The sequence below is a fragment of the Polypterus senegalus genome, chromosome 4, assembly GCF_016835505.1.
Source record: "Polypterus senegalus isolate Bchr_013 chromosome 4, ASM1683550v1, whole genome shotgun sequence".
Lineage (NCBI taxonomy): Eukaryota > Metazoa > Chordata > Cladistia > Polypteriformes > Polypteridae > Polypterus > Polypterus senegalus.
This window is the reverse complement of record NC_053157.1, coordinates 245,343,949-245,358,211: the sequence shown is the minus strand read 5'-3', so window position 1 is coordinate 245,358,211 and position 14,263 is coordinate 245,343,949. Positions and strand designations below refer to the sequence as shown.

The window sequence follows — 14,263 nt, the reverse complement described above, 5'->3', positions numbered from 1 at the left end:
CTAGTAAATAATAAATTAATGAAAAGTATTCTATCTAAACCCAATATGAATGTCCACCACACTGAAGTTTAGTTAAGTGGAGGTCATTCTTATTAATGTTACTTTTTATTTCTCCTTGTTCCGTCTTCTCTCCTAATGCAGACTTTCTCATCTTGCTGTGTCCTTCCTGCTGATGGAGACTCACTGAGCTTCACTGTTAAGGCTGACTTTTCTTCTGAGGACCTGCTAAAGGAGCTGTCATGTCTGAAAAAGAGGCTGGAGAAGATCAGCCAGTGGGACATCCTGACATGGACTCCACCAGGTACTGTGACTCTTCATGTTTTTTTAAATTCCATTAAGAGGACCAGAGTGACAATAACAGGGACACTGAGATGTCTGAAGAAAGCCTTTACTTTTAAGAGATTTTTATAATGTCTCTTACATTGACTAGCTGAGTGATATCACACTCTCATATTAAACAGAGTTTAAGGTGAATATTAGATTTCTTATTAGCACATTGAAACACCCGTTTTTTAAAATGGTTAATGGTACAATGGTGTGTTTATCTGTTTTGATCATGATGTAGATTTATGAACCTCTGTGCACCTATCATGTTAGTCCTTGCATTCCTCTTTCTTTATACTTTTTTGTTTCTTCTGTTCCTTGAACATTGCTACACTCTAATGGACACTGCATGACATAATACCCTGGCACAGATGCTGGACACCAGACTGTTCATTGCTTTAAAATGAACTAAATGAGCTTCTGCTGTTTTCTCTGTCCTTTACATTCTGTCAGATGGGCTCCTCATTAAAAGTTCACGTTATTCCATTTTCCGCCATGCTTCCACAGGCTCATGTGTTTTCTAAGTGTGGTGTCGTATACTCAGACTCATTACAACCACTGACATTAAAGAGAGTTTCACACAGCGAGAGTATTTCTTCATATGTTTTAGTGATAAAGATAAGCAAATTAGAGGAGTGCATTAGAACCCTGACCACTTCAGGACCACCTGAACACTCCACTGAGTGCACATAACAAGTTCACAGGTTAAACACATTAACAGACTTTATAAATTCTAAACTATATAATGTCTACATATCATGATACTGTGTGTTTAAACAAATCTGTATGCTAAAGCAGTTCTGCACTGATGAACATAAATGGAACCTAACAACAACAACAACAACAACAACATTTATTTCTATAGCACATTTTCATACAAACAGTAGCTCAAAGTGCTTTACATATTAAAGAATAGAAAAATGAAAGACACAATTATAAAACAAAATAAATCAACATTAACATCGAATAAGAGTAAGGTTCAATGGCCAGGGGGGACAGAAAAAACAAAAAAACTCCGGACGGCTGGAGAAAATAAAAAAAAAAATAAATAAAAAAAAAAATATATAAAATCTGTCTGACAATGTCTGTCATGAACAGAACTGCTGAGCTGTGGCCAACTGACAACACAGGAGAGGAAAACAGAAAGTGAGGCGACGAGGGTTAACAGGTCAGACGTGTGTGCGCCCAACTGCAACGGCACTGTTTACTACCTGGAAGAAAGTCTGAGATCCAATGGTGGATTAGACTGGGCAGGCTGAACTCAGTCAGTTTCTTATCATGGAGCTCTGAGATGTTGGTATCTAAAGCAGAGGTCAAGTCCACAATCGAGACCCTCACATCTGTCCTGCTGATCAAGGTGTTGGTAAATAAAACTCAGACTCAGAGTCACTGCATCATCAACACACCATGGGCTCTGTGTGCAGTCTTGATCTGCATGTTTTGTTGTTTTATTTTAACTGCATTATATTTGTATTTAGTGTTTAAAAATTTAACATTATAAAATAACATCTTAAATAGAGCTGTCAGGATTAATGTGTTAATGCTTGACCTTAATTTAAAAGTCTTGATCTGTTAATATAACACAAAGTTATCGTGGGATTCCACAATGTACCATCTTGTTCCTTCTCTGGTCACTCCTTTATCATCTGAACTGCACTGATCTGCTCTCCTGCTCTCATCTCATCTCATGCAGTCTGCTGCAATGTCCTGAACTGAACTTTACCTTATATGCTGTACTGTATATCAGTGTTTCTCAACCTTTAAGTATTTGTGACCCAAGTTTTCATAACAGTTTTAATCGCCCCCCCCCCCAACATTTTTTTAAATGTAGATGCATATTTTATTATACCTACTTATTTTTTATCGACATTTATCTTACTCTATATTTATTGTTCTAGTATCAGAAGGTAGTTTAAGTTAATTTGTTTTGGTTTCAACAGATGTTTTTTTCATATTTTCGATTGTTTTCTTTTTTCACATCTTCGCGCCCCCTTTTTGTTACTTCATGCCCCCCTTGGGGGTCCTGCCCCACAGATTGAGAACCACTGCATTAATGTAACAATGGAAAAGACATCTTTGATTCTTCTGAGTGGAAATTTTCATTTTAAACTAACTTTTCAGACATCTCTCTGTGTAAAATCAAAGTAGTACACACACACACGGCAATGAAAAGCTGGCCATGTTAACATCTGCAGAGTTCAATAAACTAACCTGGCTGGAGAAACTACTGGAACTGTGCAGGTGAGTTATGAGCTTCCAGACATCTGCTTTTGGATTGTTGTGTTGTTGTTTATGTAATTATTGAAGTGATGATAAAGCATCTCGTTATTAAGCTAACTATGAACACAGAAAGGGGAGCTCTTTGTATGTGAATTATTTGCAATGGGATCAGATCCTGAGAATTTTAATTCCTGAATTTCTAATTGCTGCTTTAGGGTTATTTTATGTAAGTGATCACTTCTTCAAGTCATACATTAAAAAAACTGAGAACTCCTTGGCTCCTAAAGCTGAAATGTAACAACAGTTGACTCGATAACAAAGGGCCTTCTTTAACTAGACATTCATTCTAGAGCTCCTGCAACTGTCAGCATTCAAAATAAACAGAACGGGTAATCACAGAAGCAACTCTATGCTGTGCCAAGTACTATTACTTACTTAATAAAATAGAAACAAAATATTAATAAATACAACCAAGCAAAACTATTTGATTACAACCTGACAATAGAATTAGGATATTGTGACTCAGGTGGTTTGTTATTTAATTTCAAAATCAGTCTTTGAGGCTTCTGTCCGATGTTGCATTGTGCAGCTGCCTTTTTTTCTTTTTCATATTCTGTACAAAACGTGATCTACTCTGGAGTCTGAAAATGTGAACAAACTTGTGTGCCTTAGCAACTGCTTCACAAGGTTAAATAATGATGACAGTGGCCTTGAGGAATGTTACAGACATGTCCAAAATACTGTCTGTTGTTTATCATAATTTTGACAATAAATGGAGTTTGTGAAATTCTCTGAGAATTATTTCCTGTGTATCATGATACTGACATTATTATATTTATAGCTGATCTGATAATGTAGTTCAAAGGATATAAAAATACACCAGAATCACTTTAGGTTAGGTGTCCATAATTACGCTGTACATACGATTGAATTTACCTGAATAATTACAGAATAACTGGGTGTTATTACCTTGTACTTATTGTATAATACAGTGTAAATCTAGAATTAATAAATAAATTGTAATTATTATTCCACAATTTTTCTAAGGATGTATGCACAGCATTACATGGTAAGTACCAGGTAATAACACCTAGTTACTCTGTAATTATTCTGTGAAATATGCACTGTAATGTGCAATTAATCACAAATAATTTTATCATAGAAGTTCATTTGAATGCAATTAAAAATATTATTCTACTGGCAGCCCTAATTATTCTCTATTCATCTCTTTTCTTTGTATTTTCAGGCCGTGAAGCTCCAATCTTCACCCTACAGCCTCCTGAACCTCAGAGAAGACAAGAGTTTTTACAATGTGAGTCTGTCAATTCACTGAATTTATCATCATTTCACTTTTAATATCTCAGGCCTGGCTTATGATATAAAAGCATTATGTGAGTGTGGTGGGACTGATAAGCTGAATGTGACGGGGGTCCTGTGACTGGTGCATTATGGGATATTGAGATTCAGGACAGGGAAGCACCAAAGCATTCTGTTAGACTCGAGTCTCTTAAGTGTCAAGTGAACTCATGGGAAATAATAAGGAAATCCTGCCAACTACACCATGTCCATCACTAATAGTAGTCTGACCTCCAGTGTTTTTTGTCCTTTTTCTGTTCTCTTATTTTTTTCTTTGCACTTCCTGCTGTTTCCTCTTTTTGTATTCCAGTGTCTCCTTTATGATGCTTTTCTACTTCAATCATTCCCTTATAATATTGACAATAATAATCCATTTTTACATCACAAGCCATTCAATGAAAGCAGCTCAGTGTGTTTCATATAAAAAACACAATGTTCACCACCATTAACATATACATGTACAATATATGGATAATTTATCTGAAATAAGTTAAAGCTGACAAAAGTACTTGCCAGCCTCCATTCTTTAATCCATAGGGCAGAAACTTTGTTATTTATTCATGACTTAACACATTGTAGGAAATAAACTAAAATAAGATGGCATTGAAAATTTTGTGGAAGCCATTAGATGTTAAAAGACATCACTGAATAAAAATCAGTCCTCTATGAGAATCACAGGGGTCTTCAGTCATGCACCCTAAAATGAATCCAAGTCAACATCCATGGGCAGAGCAGGAAATTACAGTTAGGAGAAGAAGTCCTTCAAAGCTCAAGAAGAGTGGGCAGTGAGAGGAATAGAAGTCTCATCCAGAGACACAGGAAGTGCTTGATGGCAGGTCTTACCTGAAAACAGTCAGTTAGAAAACATTAGGTGAGGGTCCCAATAATTGTGTTCACGCCATTGTCATTTATATTATTGTGTATGTCTGAAATTAAAAGTAAAGAGTCTGCTCTGTGGAATAAAGAATGGCGGATGACAATCGCTGTGGTCAGTTTACACTTATTTGACAGAAAATTAGGATTCTTGTTTAAAAAGTGGAAAGGTAAATAAACTACTGGGGGCATCTCGGTGACACAAACAGTAGAGAGACAGACGTGACAGGTGACATATAATGATATAAATAGGATTCATTCAGATCAGAGGACCATCATGGCCGTGGTGCGTTCACATTGAAGTGATTTTTAACACAAGATTGTCAAACCGGTTTAATCCAGTTCAGGCTGCGTTGTGTTAAGTCAGGTGCTCACAACCACACAAGGTCAATTCAGAGTCGCCAATTCACCCAACATGCACATCTGTGGATTGTGTGAAGAAAACCAGAAGTGACACGAAGAGAATACGCTGACCTGACAAAGACGACCACTGGGAGCCAAATTCAAAGTCATGAAGCTCAATCTGTGAGGCCGCAGCTCCAACCCCTCGGCTATCATGTTGTCTTGAATCGAGATTTAACAGTTCAGTTTCTTTTGTTCACATTTCTTATTATTCTAATCCCAAATCTTTAGATTTTAAAGTTAATTTCTACTGAATGAATTGCCTACTTTAATGACTGAGTAGCTTCAGATCACTCCAGGATGACTTTCTTCATGAACTTTACATCTCTCAGCACTCAATGGCCGTCTTGTTTGCTGGCCTGTAAATCATTGAGCTCTCAGTTTGTGATGAAGTGTGACAGTGGATTGATTTACAATTAAAGAGGTGGACTGTGACAATAAAAGTGTCATTTAATAAAGCCAGTAGTCCATGTGGACAGTCCATTTGAACTTGGACCTCGATGGTGACCTTGTGCTCATAATGATGGCGCTGATCAGGGCAGCCACAGTTGTTTGCTCGCTGCTGATTTGTTGTTTTTCTTTGTTAACTTTGCCTTTTGTAACAATATGAGGATTACAAACACACGAGATCAGCTCCTGTCTATTGGCATTGGACTTCATTTCTCCTCCACTTATTAAGGACACTTTAATACGGATTTAGCACTTATGAACCTCCGACTGCAGACTCGGACTCCCAGTCAGGTGACTCCCACCTGAAGAGGAGAAGGGGGAAGCGCTCAGGGTCTCTCGTGGGGTTCAGGAGACGCGCTTGTCGAGTGCCCCTTCCATTACTAGTGTGGTCCCTGGCCGGGGCTGGAGCCCGGCCGGGACGCCCAGGAGGAAGTGAGAAGGGCTTGTGCCTCCTCCAGACCGCGAGGGGGCGTCCGTCCTGGTTTTGTTGGGGGCCGCGGGTAGAGGGCTTGGAAGCCCAGCCCTGTAGGGACCCGTGGCCACCGCCAGGCGGCGCCGATGCCGGTTCATACCGTGTGGTCTTCGGCCGAGGCTGGAGCCCGGCCGGGACACCTTGGAGGACCAGAGGAGGGCATGTGCCTCCTCCAGACCGAGAAGGGGCGTCCGTCCTGGTTATGCAGGAGGCCTCGGGTAGGGGGCTTTGAAGCCCAGCCCTATAGGGACCCGTGGCCACCGCCAGGCGACGCCCCAGTGCCTATTTATCCCGGGAGCCCGGCACTTTAGCCACACCAGGCCTGTGTGGCCAACGTTAAGTGCCGGGAAGCAGCTGGAGCCCATCCGGGTTCCCATAAAAGGGGCCGTCTCCCTCCAGTCATTGGTGGATGTTGGGAGGTAGCAGGACTGAACTGGAGAGAGAGGACGGGAGGCGGCCAGGAAGGCGCAAAGACTGTGGGCCCTGGACTTTGGGGAAATCGGTGCAAGAGGCACTGGGGATTGTGAGTGCACGTAACATTAACTTTGTATATAGTGTAAATAAACAGTGTGTGGGTGCAAAATATGTTGTCCGTCTGTCTGTGTCCGGGCCAGCGTTAACAGTGGCGTAGTCGGCAGGATGGGCCGTCTGGTACAAGACGTGGACTTGCTTTTGTTTCAACAAAAGTCTGTGAATGGCCCGGCGCAGCAGCGGACCCCACACACTGGCAGCGGTAGCGCGCGCACAACCCGCGGAGCGGCGTTCACCCGGACCGCCGGACCGCATTATGGCCGAGCTTCCCAGGTGCGGAGGAAGGACAATGGGCATGGCTGGAGTGCAGCGGGCTCCCACGAGCACGCCGCGCAGAAGCGCCGGGGCGGCAGGCCGCCTATCGAGGCCATGCCGGGGACGTTTCCCCAGACAGACAGGACCCGGGAGGTAAGTTTCCTGCTTGCAGGGGAAAGGCCCGCGTCTGTTTTTTCTTTGACAGGCAGGGGCCGCCCGGATCCTTGTCGGTGGCAGGGGCCTGTCGAACGCGCGCCTGTTAACGGCGTAGCAGCTGGGAGAGCTGCTGAGAGGGAGACGCTGCAACCTGAAGAGCCAGCATGCTGCCGCACTGGGGAGGAAAGAGCCAAAATGGCCGTGGGCGGATGTCCGCTGACAGGCACGGGATTGGCTGGTGTGTCTTGTGTGCCCGCCAAGGATTGGATGGAGGCGGGACCAAGGAACGCCAGTCTCGTGCCTAAGAGAGACCCAATTGGGCCAGAGGGAGTGGCCCAGAGGAGGCAGGCGTCGCGTGGAGCTGATGGACAGGTAAGCTCCCCGACGTCTGTCTATCTCTTTCCACCAGCAGCTCGCCGCGTGTCGGAAGAATCCCTTCGGCCCGCCGAGTCGTCATTGCAGCAGGTGCTAGATGATCTCATGCTCCGTTTGGAGCAGCTGAAGGGGAAGGCGGTCGCGTTGGGAGAGATTCCGCGTGGGACAGAGAATCAGCGCGACGCTGGAGCCTTTGGCAATCGGGACATCGCGGGGAAGGTGAGTTATACCGTCCCCGTACAGCATAAAGGGGGATCCGCCGAACATAGTCGCGACTTATTTAAGGAGGACCGACTTCAAGTAAGCGATCCCCCCACAGCGGTTGTGGCAGTGCAGACGGCCGATCGCGCGAGGAGAGCGAGCATGCAGGCGCTGGCAGGACAAGGGCTGATGAGTGCCCTGGGTCCTAGCGCCCTGCGCTCCAAGCCCGCGGCAGTCTCATGTCGCTCTGCAGGGACGCAGACGGTGCTGGATTTGAGCTATTCAATGCTCAGACCCTGACCGTCAAGCCGTCCAAAAGTAGAAGGAGGAACCGAGGGGTGAATGCCGAGACCTCCGATAGGAAGGACCCACGTGTCCTCGCTAGCGGTGGGGCACTGTGGTCCCTGGCGGGGCTGGAGCCCGGCCGGGACGCCCAGGAGGACGTGAGGAGGGCTTGTGCCTCCTCCAGACCGCGAGGGGGCATCCGTCCTGGTTTTGTTGGGGGCCGTGGGTAGAGGGCTTGGAAGCCCAGCCCTGTAGGGACCCGTGGCCACCGCCAGGCGACGCCCCAGTGCCTATTTATCCCGGGAGCCCGGCACTTCCACCACACCAGGAAGTGCCGGGGGGAAGACGACCGGGGAGACACGGACGGCTTCCGGGTGCGCAGCCGACACTTACGCCACACAGCGGTGTGGCCAACGTTAAGTGCCGGGAAGCAGCTGGAGCCCATCCGGGTTCCCATAAAAGTGGCCACCTCCCTCCAGTCATTGGTGGATGTCGGGAGGTAGCAGGACTGAACTGGAGAGAGAGGACGGGAGGCGGCCAGGAAGGCACAAAGACTGTGGGCCCTGGACTTTGGGGAAATCGTGCAAGAGGCACTGGGGATTGTGAGTGCACGTAACATTAACTTTGTATATAGTATAAATAAACAGTGAGTGGGTGCAAAATATGTTGTCCGTCTGTCTGTGTCCGGGCCAGCATTCACACTAGTTTTATCAACATCAGACCACTGAGGCCCAAAACAGATGAACTTCATCTTCTTCTCGGCCCCAGTAAGGACTATTCTCTCTGGTCAGCGTATTGCTGTGTGGACACCTGGCTTACTGCATCAGTTCCTGACTCCACATTAGAACTGCTGGGGTTTCTGCTTTACAGAGCAGTTAGAGATGCTGATCATCACAACAAGTCAAAGGCGCTGGAGTCTGCTGCTACATTAGTATGTTTGTGTGGACTCCCACCTCTCAGACTGTCTCAGTATCAGCACAGGTGCCCCTCAAGGCTGTGGACGGCCCCCCTACTTTACTCCTTGTACCCCAATGACTACAGGTCCACTGATCCTTCAGTTAAATCATTAAGTTCACTGATGACACCACCATTATTGGTCTAATTACTAACGGCAATGAAAAACCTTCTAGAAAAGTTTGGGGCTAATTTTGTGTCCTGGTGAGCTTCAACACCCTGATGCTCAAGACCACCGAGTCAGTGGAAATGGCCATTGACTTTCACAAACAGAAGTCACAACCTCTAACACTGGAAATGAAGGATTCAGCAGTCAATATGGTGGACTCCTTCAAAGTTCAGAGCACAACAATCACAAACACTCTCAGCTGGGACATGAACACCAGCACATCACTAAGAAGGCACAGAAGTGATTGGACTTCATATGCCAGATAAAGAAATTAAATATCTCACAGCCAATCCTTGCTCAGTTTCACAAATTGAAAGTGTAATCACATTCTCCATTGGTGTCTGGTTTGGCTCACCAACGTTACACTTCATAAATAAATGACAGCGTGTGGTGAGGTCTGCTGTGCTCTTCATCTGTGCAGACCTGTAGACATCTCGTATCACTAACCGTGTCATAAGGACCACCACAGACTCATCTCAGCAGCTCATCACTTCTTCACAAAAACTCCCAAACGCTTCAGTCAATTCAAACTCAAACTAACAGACACCTCCAGAGTTTCTTTGCCAGAGCGACAGCCTCTCCCAGCAGTGACTTAGTCGTCTTCTGTGTGTATTCATGTGTTCTGTCAGAGACTGTGTGAAGGTGTGTGTGTGTGTACAGTGTGAGGACATGTGTGTGTGTGTGTATACAGTGTGAGGACATGTGTGTGTGACACAGGAATACACACTACACTCACACTCTCACTGGCACATCACTATCAGCACATCTCCTTTATAATTGGATTATTCTACCACTTGGTTTGAAGTTTGTCTTTTTAACTTCAGCTCTTTCTGTTATTTGTCTGTGATGTTGTGTTCTGTTATAAGGAGCTCCAAATCTACCAAGTCAGAGTCCTGCACATGAAGTACTGGAGAATAAAAGGGATTCAGATTTATTGTGATTCCAGAGTTTTATTTTAAATCTCCACAGATTCTGTCCAATCAGATGAGCTCTTTACTATTAGTGTCTGGTCAGCTCAGCTCCTGATTGGTTCTTGTTTATTGCCTGTGTTGTGCTCCGCCCCCAGTCCCGTTACACAATCCCAGATTTCCTCACTCGTTTTCTTTTCTCTCCTTTCAGACTTCTGTCCCATCACACTGGATATCAACACGGCACACAGAGAGCTCCGTCTGTCTGAAGGGAACAAGAAGGTGAGATATGAGGAGACATGGTCTGAATATCCTGATCATCCTGACAGATTTGACCACTGGACTCAGGTTCTGTGCAGAGAGGCTCTGACTGGAACTCGCTGTTACTGGGAGGTGACGTGCAGAGGATACTTCATGGAGATTGGAGTTGCATATAAAGGACTGAGCAGGAAAGGAGAGGGAGATGACTGCAGCCTTGGATGCAATAACAAGTCCTGGTGTTTGCGGTGGTCTCATTCTCAGTACTTTGTGTTTCACAATAACAAGTGGACAGCAATCAGCGCCCCCTACAGCCCCAGAATAGGTGTGTATCTGGATTGGCCTGCTGGCTCTTTGTCATTTTATAGCGTCTCACACACAATGACCCTCCTGCACAGGTTCAACACCTCCTTCACTGAGCCCCTGTATCCAGGGTTTTATCTTAATGATTACTCCAGTATAACAATCAGCCACTGACCACTGACCAGAACCATCCACCAGTCACTTGATGTCCCCACAAGCTAAGGTCTTCTTTGTATTTGTAGTTTGGGGTCAAAATTAATTTTACAAATGGGTAGGTTTGGGGGCAGCACCTCTGTGATTTAATTTGTGGATGAGAATGCAGCCGAGTGCAGCTGTCTGGGTCTCCATTATTATTGGGTTTGAGTAGCCAATCAGATGTTTGTGTCATAATGAGGGGCGGAGACACCTCAGACATACAAATACCAGTCTGAACAGCATGGGTCACTGTTGATTCACAGCCACATGTCCTTCAGGCTGACACCCCAACAACTACTGAGGCCCCCAAGTGTCACTGAATGTCACCTGTTAAGTAGGACAGGCATGTGGTCCTGCTGGATCAGCACAACTGAAAGGCGCTATACAGACTCAGTATGGAGAGCTCTTGAATAGTGACTATATGTAGGAGCAGAGAGTGACAGATGGGACTGGAGTGTTGTCCACTCACCAGACATTTTGTGACCCCCCATTGGTCACTCAAAGGGTCCTTCACTTCAGAATGAATTCACTGTGAATGTCTGAAGACAAGGACTCACCGGTCAGTCAGATGTCAGCCATACTGACAGTTTGGTGTTTTCGTTAATGTCACATTAAACTTTAAACTGCACCTCCTACTTGTCACCAGATTTGTCACTCTTGGTACCCTGAAAGCTCCAGCATCTTCACAAAATTAATTCTTGGTCAGTTGGCACACACTTGACATGGGTGCACATGTGTGGCTTTGCAGTGGACTGGCACCTCGTCCAGGGTTGGCCCACCATGTCCACAAACCTAAAATTGAAAACGGATAAGGAAGACAACGAATGGACAGAAGGGGTCACTGATTGGTCAGTCGCCAAACTACTGCCTCTTGTGGCCACTCTAAATTTTACACAGCAATTTATACTAAAAGGAAATCTAAAAGATAAAAGCAGAAAGCATTTAGTGAAATCCTGAGCAGTGAAACATGAAAGGAGAGAATGAGAAACAATCAGAGAGTCAGACGAATGGAGACTTTAACAGGAGGACTGAGGGGTGGGACTGAAGTGCAGTGGCGCCCTCTAGTGGACACCCGCCATATTACACACATGGGAAAGGTCAGCAGTGAAGGGGGGAGAACAGAATACAGTGCAGTGGAAAAGAAATAAGAATAAAGTAAAAACACAAGAATAAAACACCTGAAATAAAGAACTTTGAATATTATATCTAAAACTAATTAAGATTTAAATGAATTAAGAGCAAAATAAGGGTGACACATCACACAGTCACATGACCTTCAGAGCTGACAGGTGAGCTGATTCTTCTGTAGCCAAACTGCCCCCTCTAGTGGCCACTCTCAATATTAAATGAATGGCAAGGCTGAGGGAGAGGAAAGATTTTGGTTTGATTAAATGGATATTTAGTGCAGATTTCTTAATATTGTCATTAGCTTTAAGGACAGTGTAGCCTTGTTAGGTAATGGAAGATTCTCTATGGGAAAAGAACATTTATTTGAATTAATCTTTTTAATAATCTTTATGTATTTACAAAATTTCTAATCTAATAATTGTTTACATTTTGTATAATAAACTCCCAATGGTGTTTGTTGAATAAACAATAAGGATGACTGACATTTGTCAAATCTGCTCCTCTGTGACCTTCTGACTTGTCACCACCTCTGGTCACATCTCCTGTGTTGTCTGATCTGAAGATATAACACTCCGTATTGATGATCCATTTCTTAATAGCGCTGGAAAAGTCAGAATATGCTATTTAATTCTCAAGACAATGGGGTGAGTAACAAATAAGATGTTTATTTGGATTGAATATTTGATTTGTAAGTCTAGCAGTGAAATCGATCATTTAGACCTGAGCAGTGCTCTCCATTCCACATTTGAGTGTTCATTTTATTTTTTTGTAAGCATATTTGAATCCCTTCTTTAATTTTTAATATCCATCCATCCATTATCCAACCCGCTATATCCTAACTACAAGGTCATGGGGGTCTGCTGGAGCCAATCCCAACCAAAACAAGGCACAAGGCAGGAACCAATCCCGGGCAGGGTGCCAACCCACCGCAGATTTTTAATATCATTATTTAAATATTCAGTAAGCTTTATTTGATGTTATTTTACCAGAGACAGTTTTGTTTTTCTGTATTTACATTTACTCACTTAGGAAACACTTTCATCTAAAAGACATTATAAGTAATAAAGGTATGACGCTCTGTCGTGTGTCCCGTGTGCCCCATTATGCCCCTGTGTGTCCGCTGTGCCCTCGTATGCCCACTCCAGCCTGACCACACTACTGAGATGTTCAGTTACTGATAAAGATGGGCATTAAATGGTGAATTTGACACTCATGGACACCACAAGAAGTTGAAGAGCATTGAGGACTGAAGTCAGCTGTGATGTTTCATTTTAGTTTTCATTTTTCTTTCTACTTTTTCTTTTATCTTTTTGTTATTTTTATGAATTGTTTAGTAAATGGTATTGATTTTGTTGTTGTAGGTATGGTGTGTTGATTTATATTTTCTTTTATTATTCTCATGTTTATGTATTTTATTAGTTTTGTTGGCCCTCGTTTGTTATTTGTTTTGTGTGTTTCTTGTGGAGCCCAGGAGGGCGGGGCCACTTGACACTGTAGCTGGAGCTCCACCCCCAGGCATTTTTAAGAAGAAGCTGCAGATGAAGGAGCGCTCCAACACTGGGCTCTGTCCTGTCTGGTGGGCTCTGCTTTAGGTTTTGATGTTTGGTGGACCTTTTGGTCTCCAGCTCTGGTTTAGGTTTGTTGGATTTTGGTCACTTGAGGTTTTTGTTTTATTATGGCTGCCTTTTTATTTTTTTGCAAGTGTATTTTAATCCTTTCTTTAATTTTTATTATTTAAATGTTCAGTAAGCTCTGTCTGTGATATTTTTCTTGTTTTTCTACATTTACATTTACTCACTTAAGAGACGCTTTCATCCAAAAGACATTAAAATTGAATTCTTTCTTCATTACAGGGTTGCTGATGTTTTCATGCTCGAGAACTTTAATTGCCTTACGTTGCTCTCTTTCAGCTCCATGACGTTTGTCCCGTTATCTGATTGTGTCATTCTAACTTGTCCTCTTCTACACGTGAATCGGTGTTTGGCATTGATATAAGAATCAGAGTCTAAGCTGAGTGCCGTCTGTGTGTGTGCAGCTCTGATTGTCAGACACGTGAAGATTACTCCGCACCTCCTGGTCTGACTTCATCATCTTTTAACTTGTGAAGGACCAAAATAATCAACTCTGACATTGGAGAAAGGGCTGGTCAGGAAACAAAGCGATCTTCAGCAAATCTACCATTTTAGTTCTCCTGCTTTCTTATTGTATCTTCTCATGTTGGACACTTTGAAATGATTTATCTGTTAGTTGACTTTACTTGAGGTGTCCACTATTTCTGGTGTAGCTGTGCCAGTATATAGTTGTGCCCACAATGGCCGATTTCTTTATGAATGTGCTGAAATATAAGGAGGGCAATATGTGAATATTTCTGTAGAACTGCAGGATGTTCAGCTTCTTCTGGCATTGCAGCTTTGCTGAGTCTTCCTCCAGCTCTCACTACTCCATCTT

The 14,263-nt window shown here is 43.8% G+C and overlaps 1 protein-coding gene across 1 annotated transcript in view; it reads left to right on the top strand.

Annotated features, from left to right (window-relative positions):
• The window catches only part of LOC120528402 (tripartite motif-containing protein 16-like), a 30,965-nt gene extending 18,668 nt beyond the window's left edge, over nucleotides 1-12,297 (top strand). The window contains exons 3-5 of the mRNA XM_039752560.1: nucleotides 142-301; nucleotides 3,791-3,856; nucleotides 10,143-12,297. Coding sequence (XP_039608494.1) covers nucleotides 142-301; nucleotides 3,791-3,856; nucleotides 10,143-10,666 — 750 coding nt within the window. The 3' untranslated portion in view covers nucleotides 10,667-12,297. The remainder of the gene's footprint in view (nucleotides 1-141; nucleotides 302-3,790; nucleotides 3,857-10,142) is intronic.
• The last annotated feature ends 1,966 nt before the right edge of the window (nucleotides 12,298-14,263 follow it).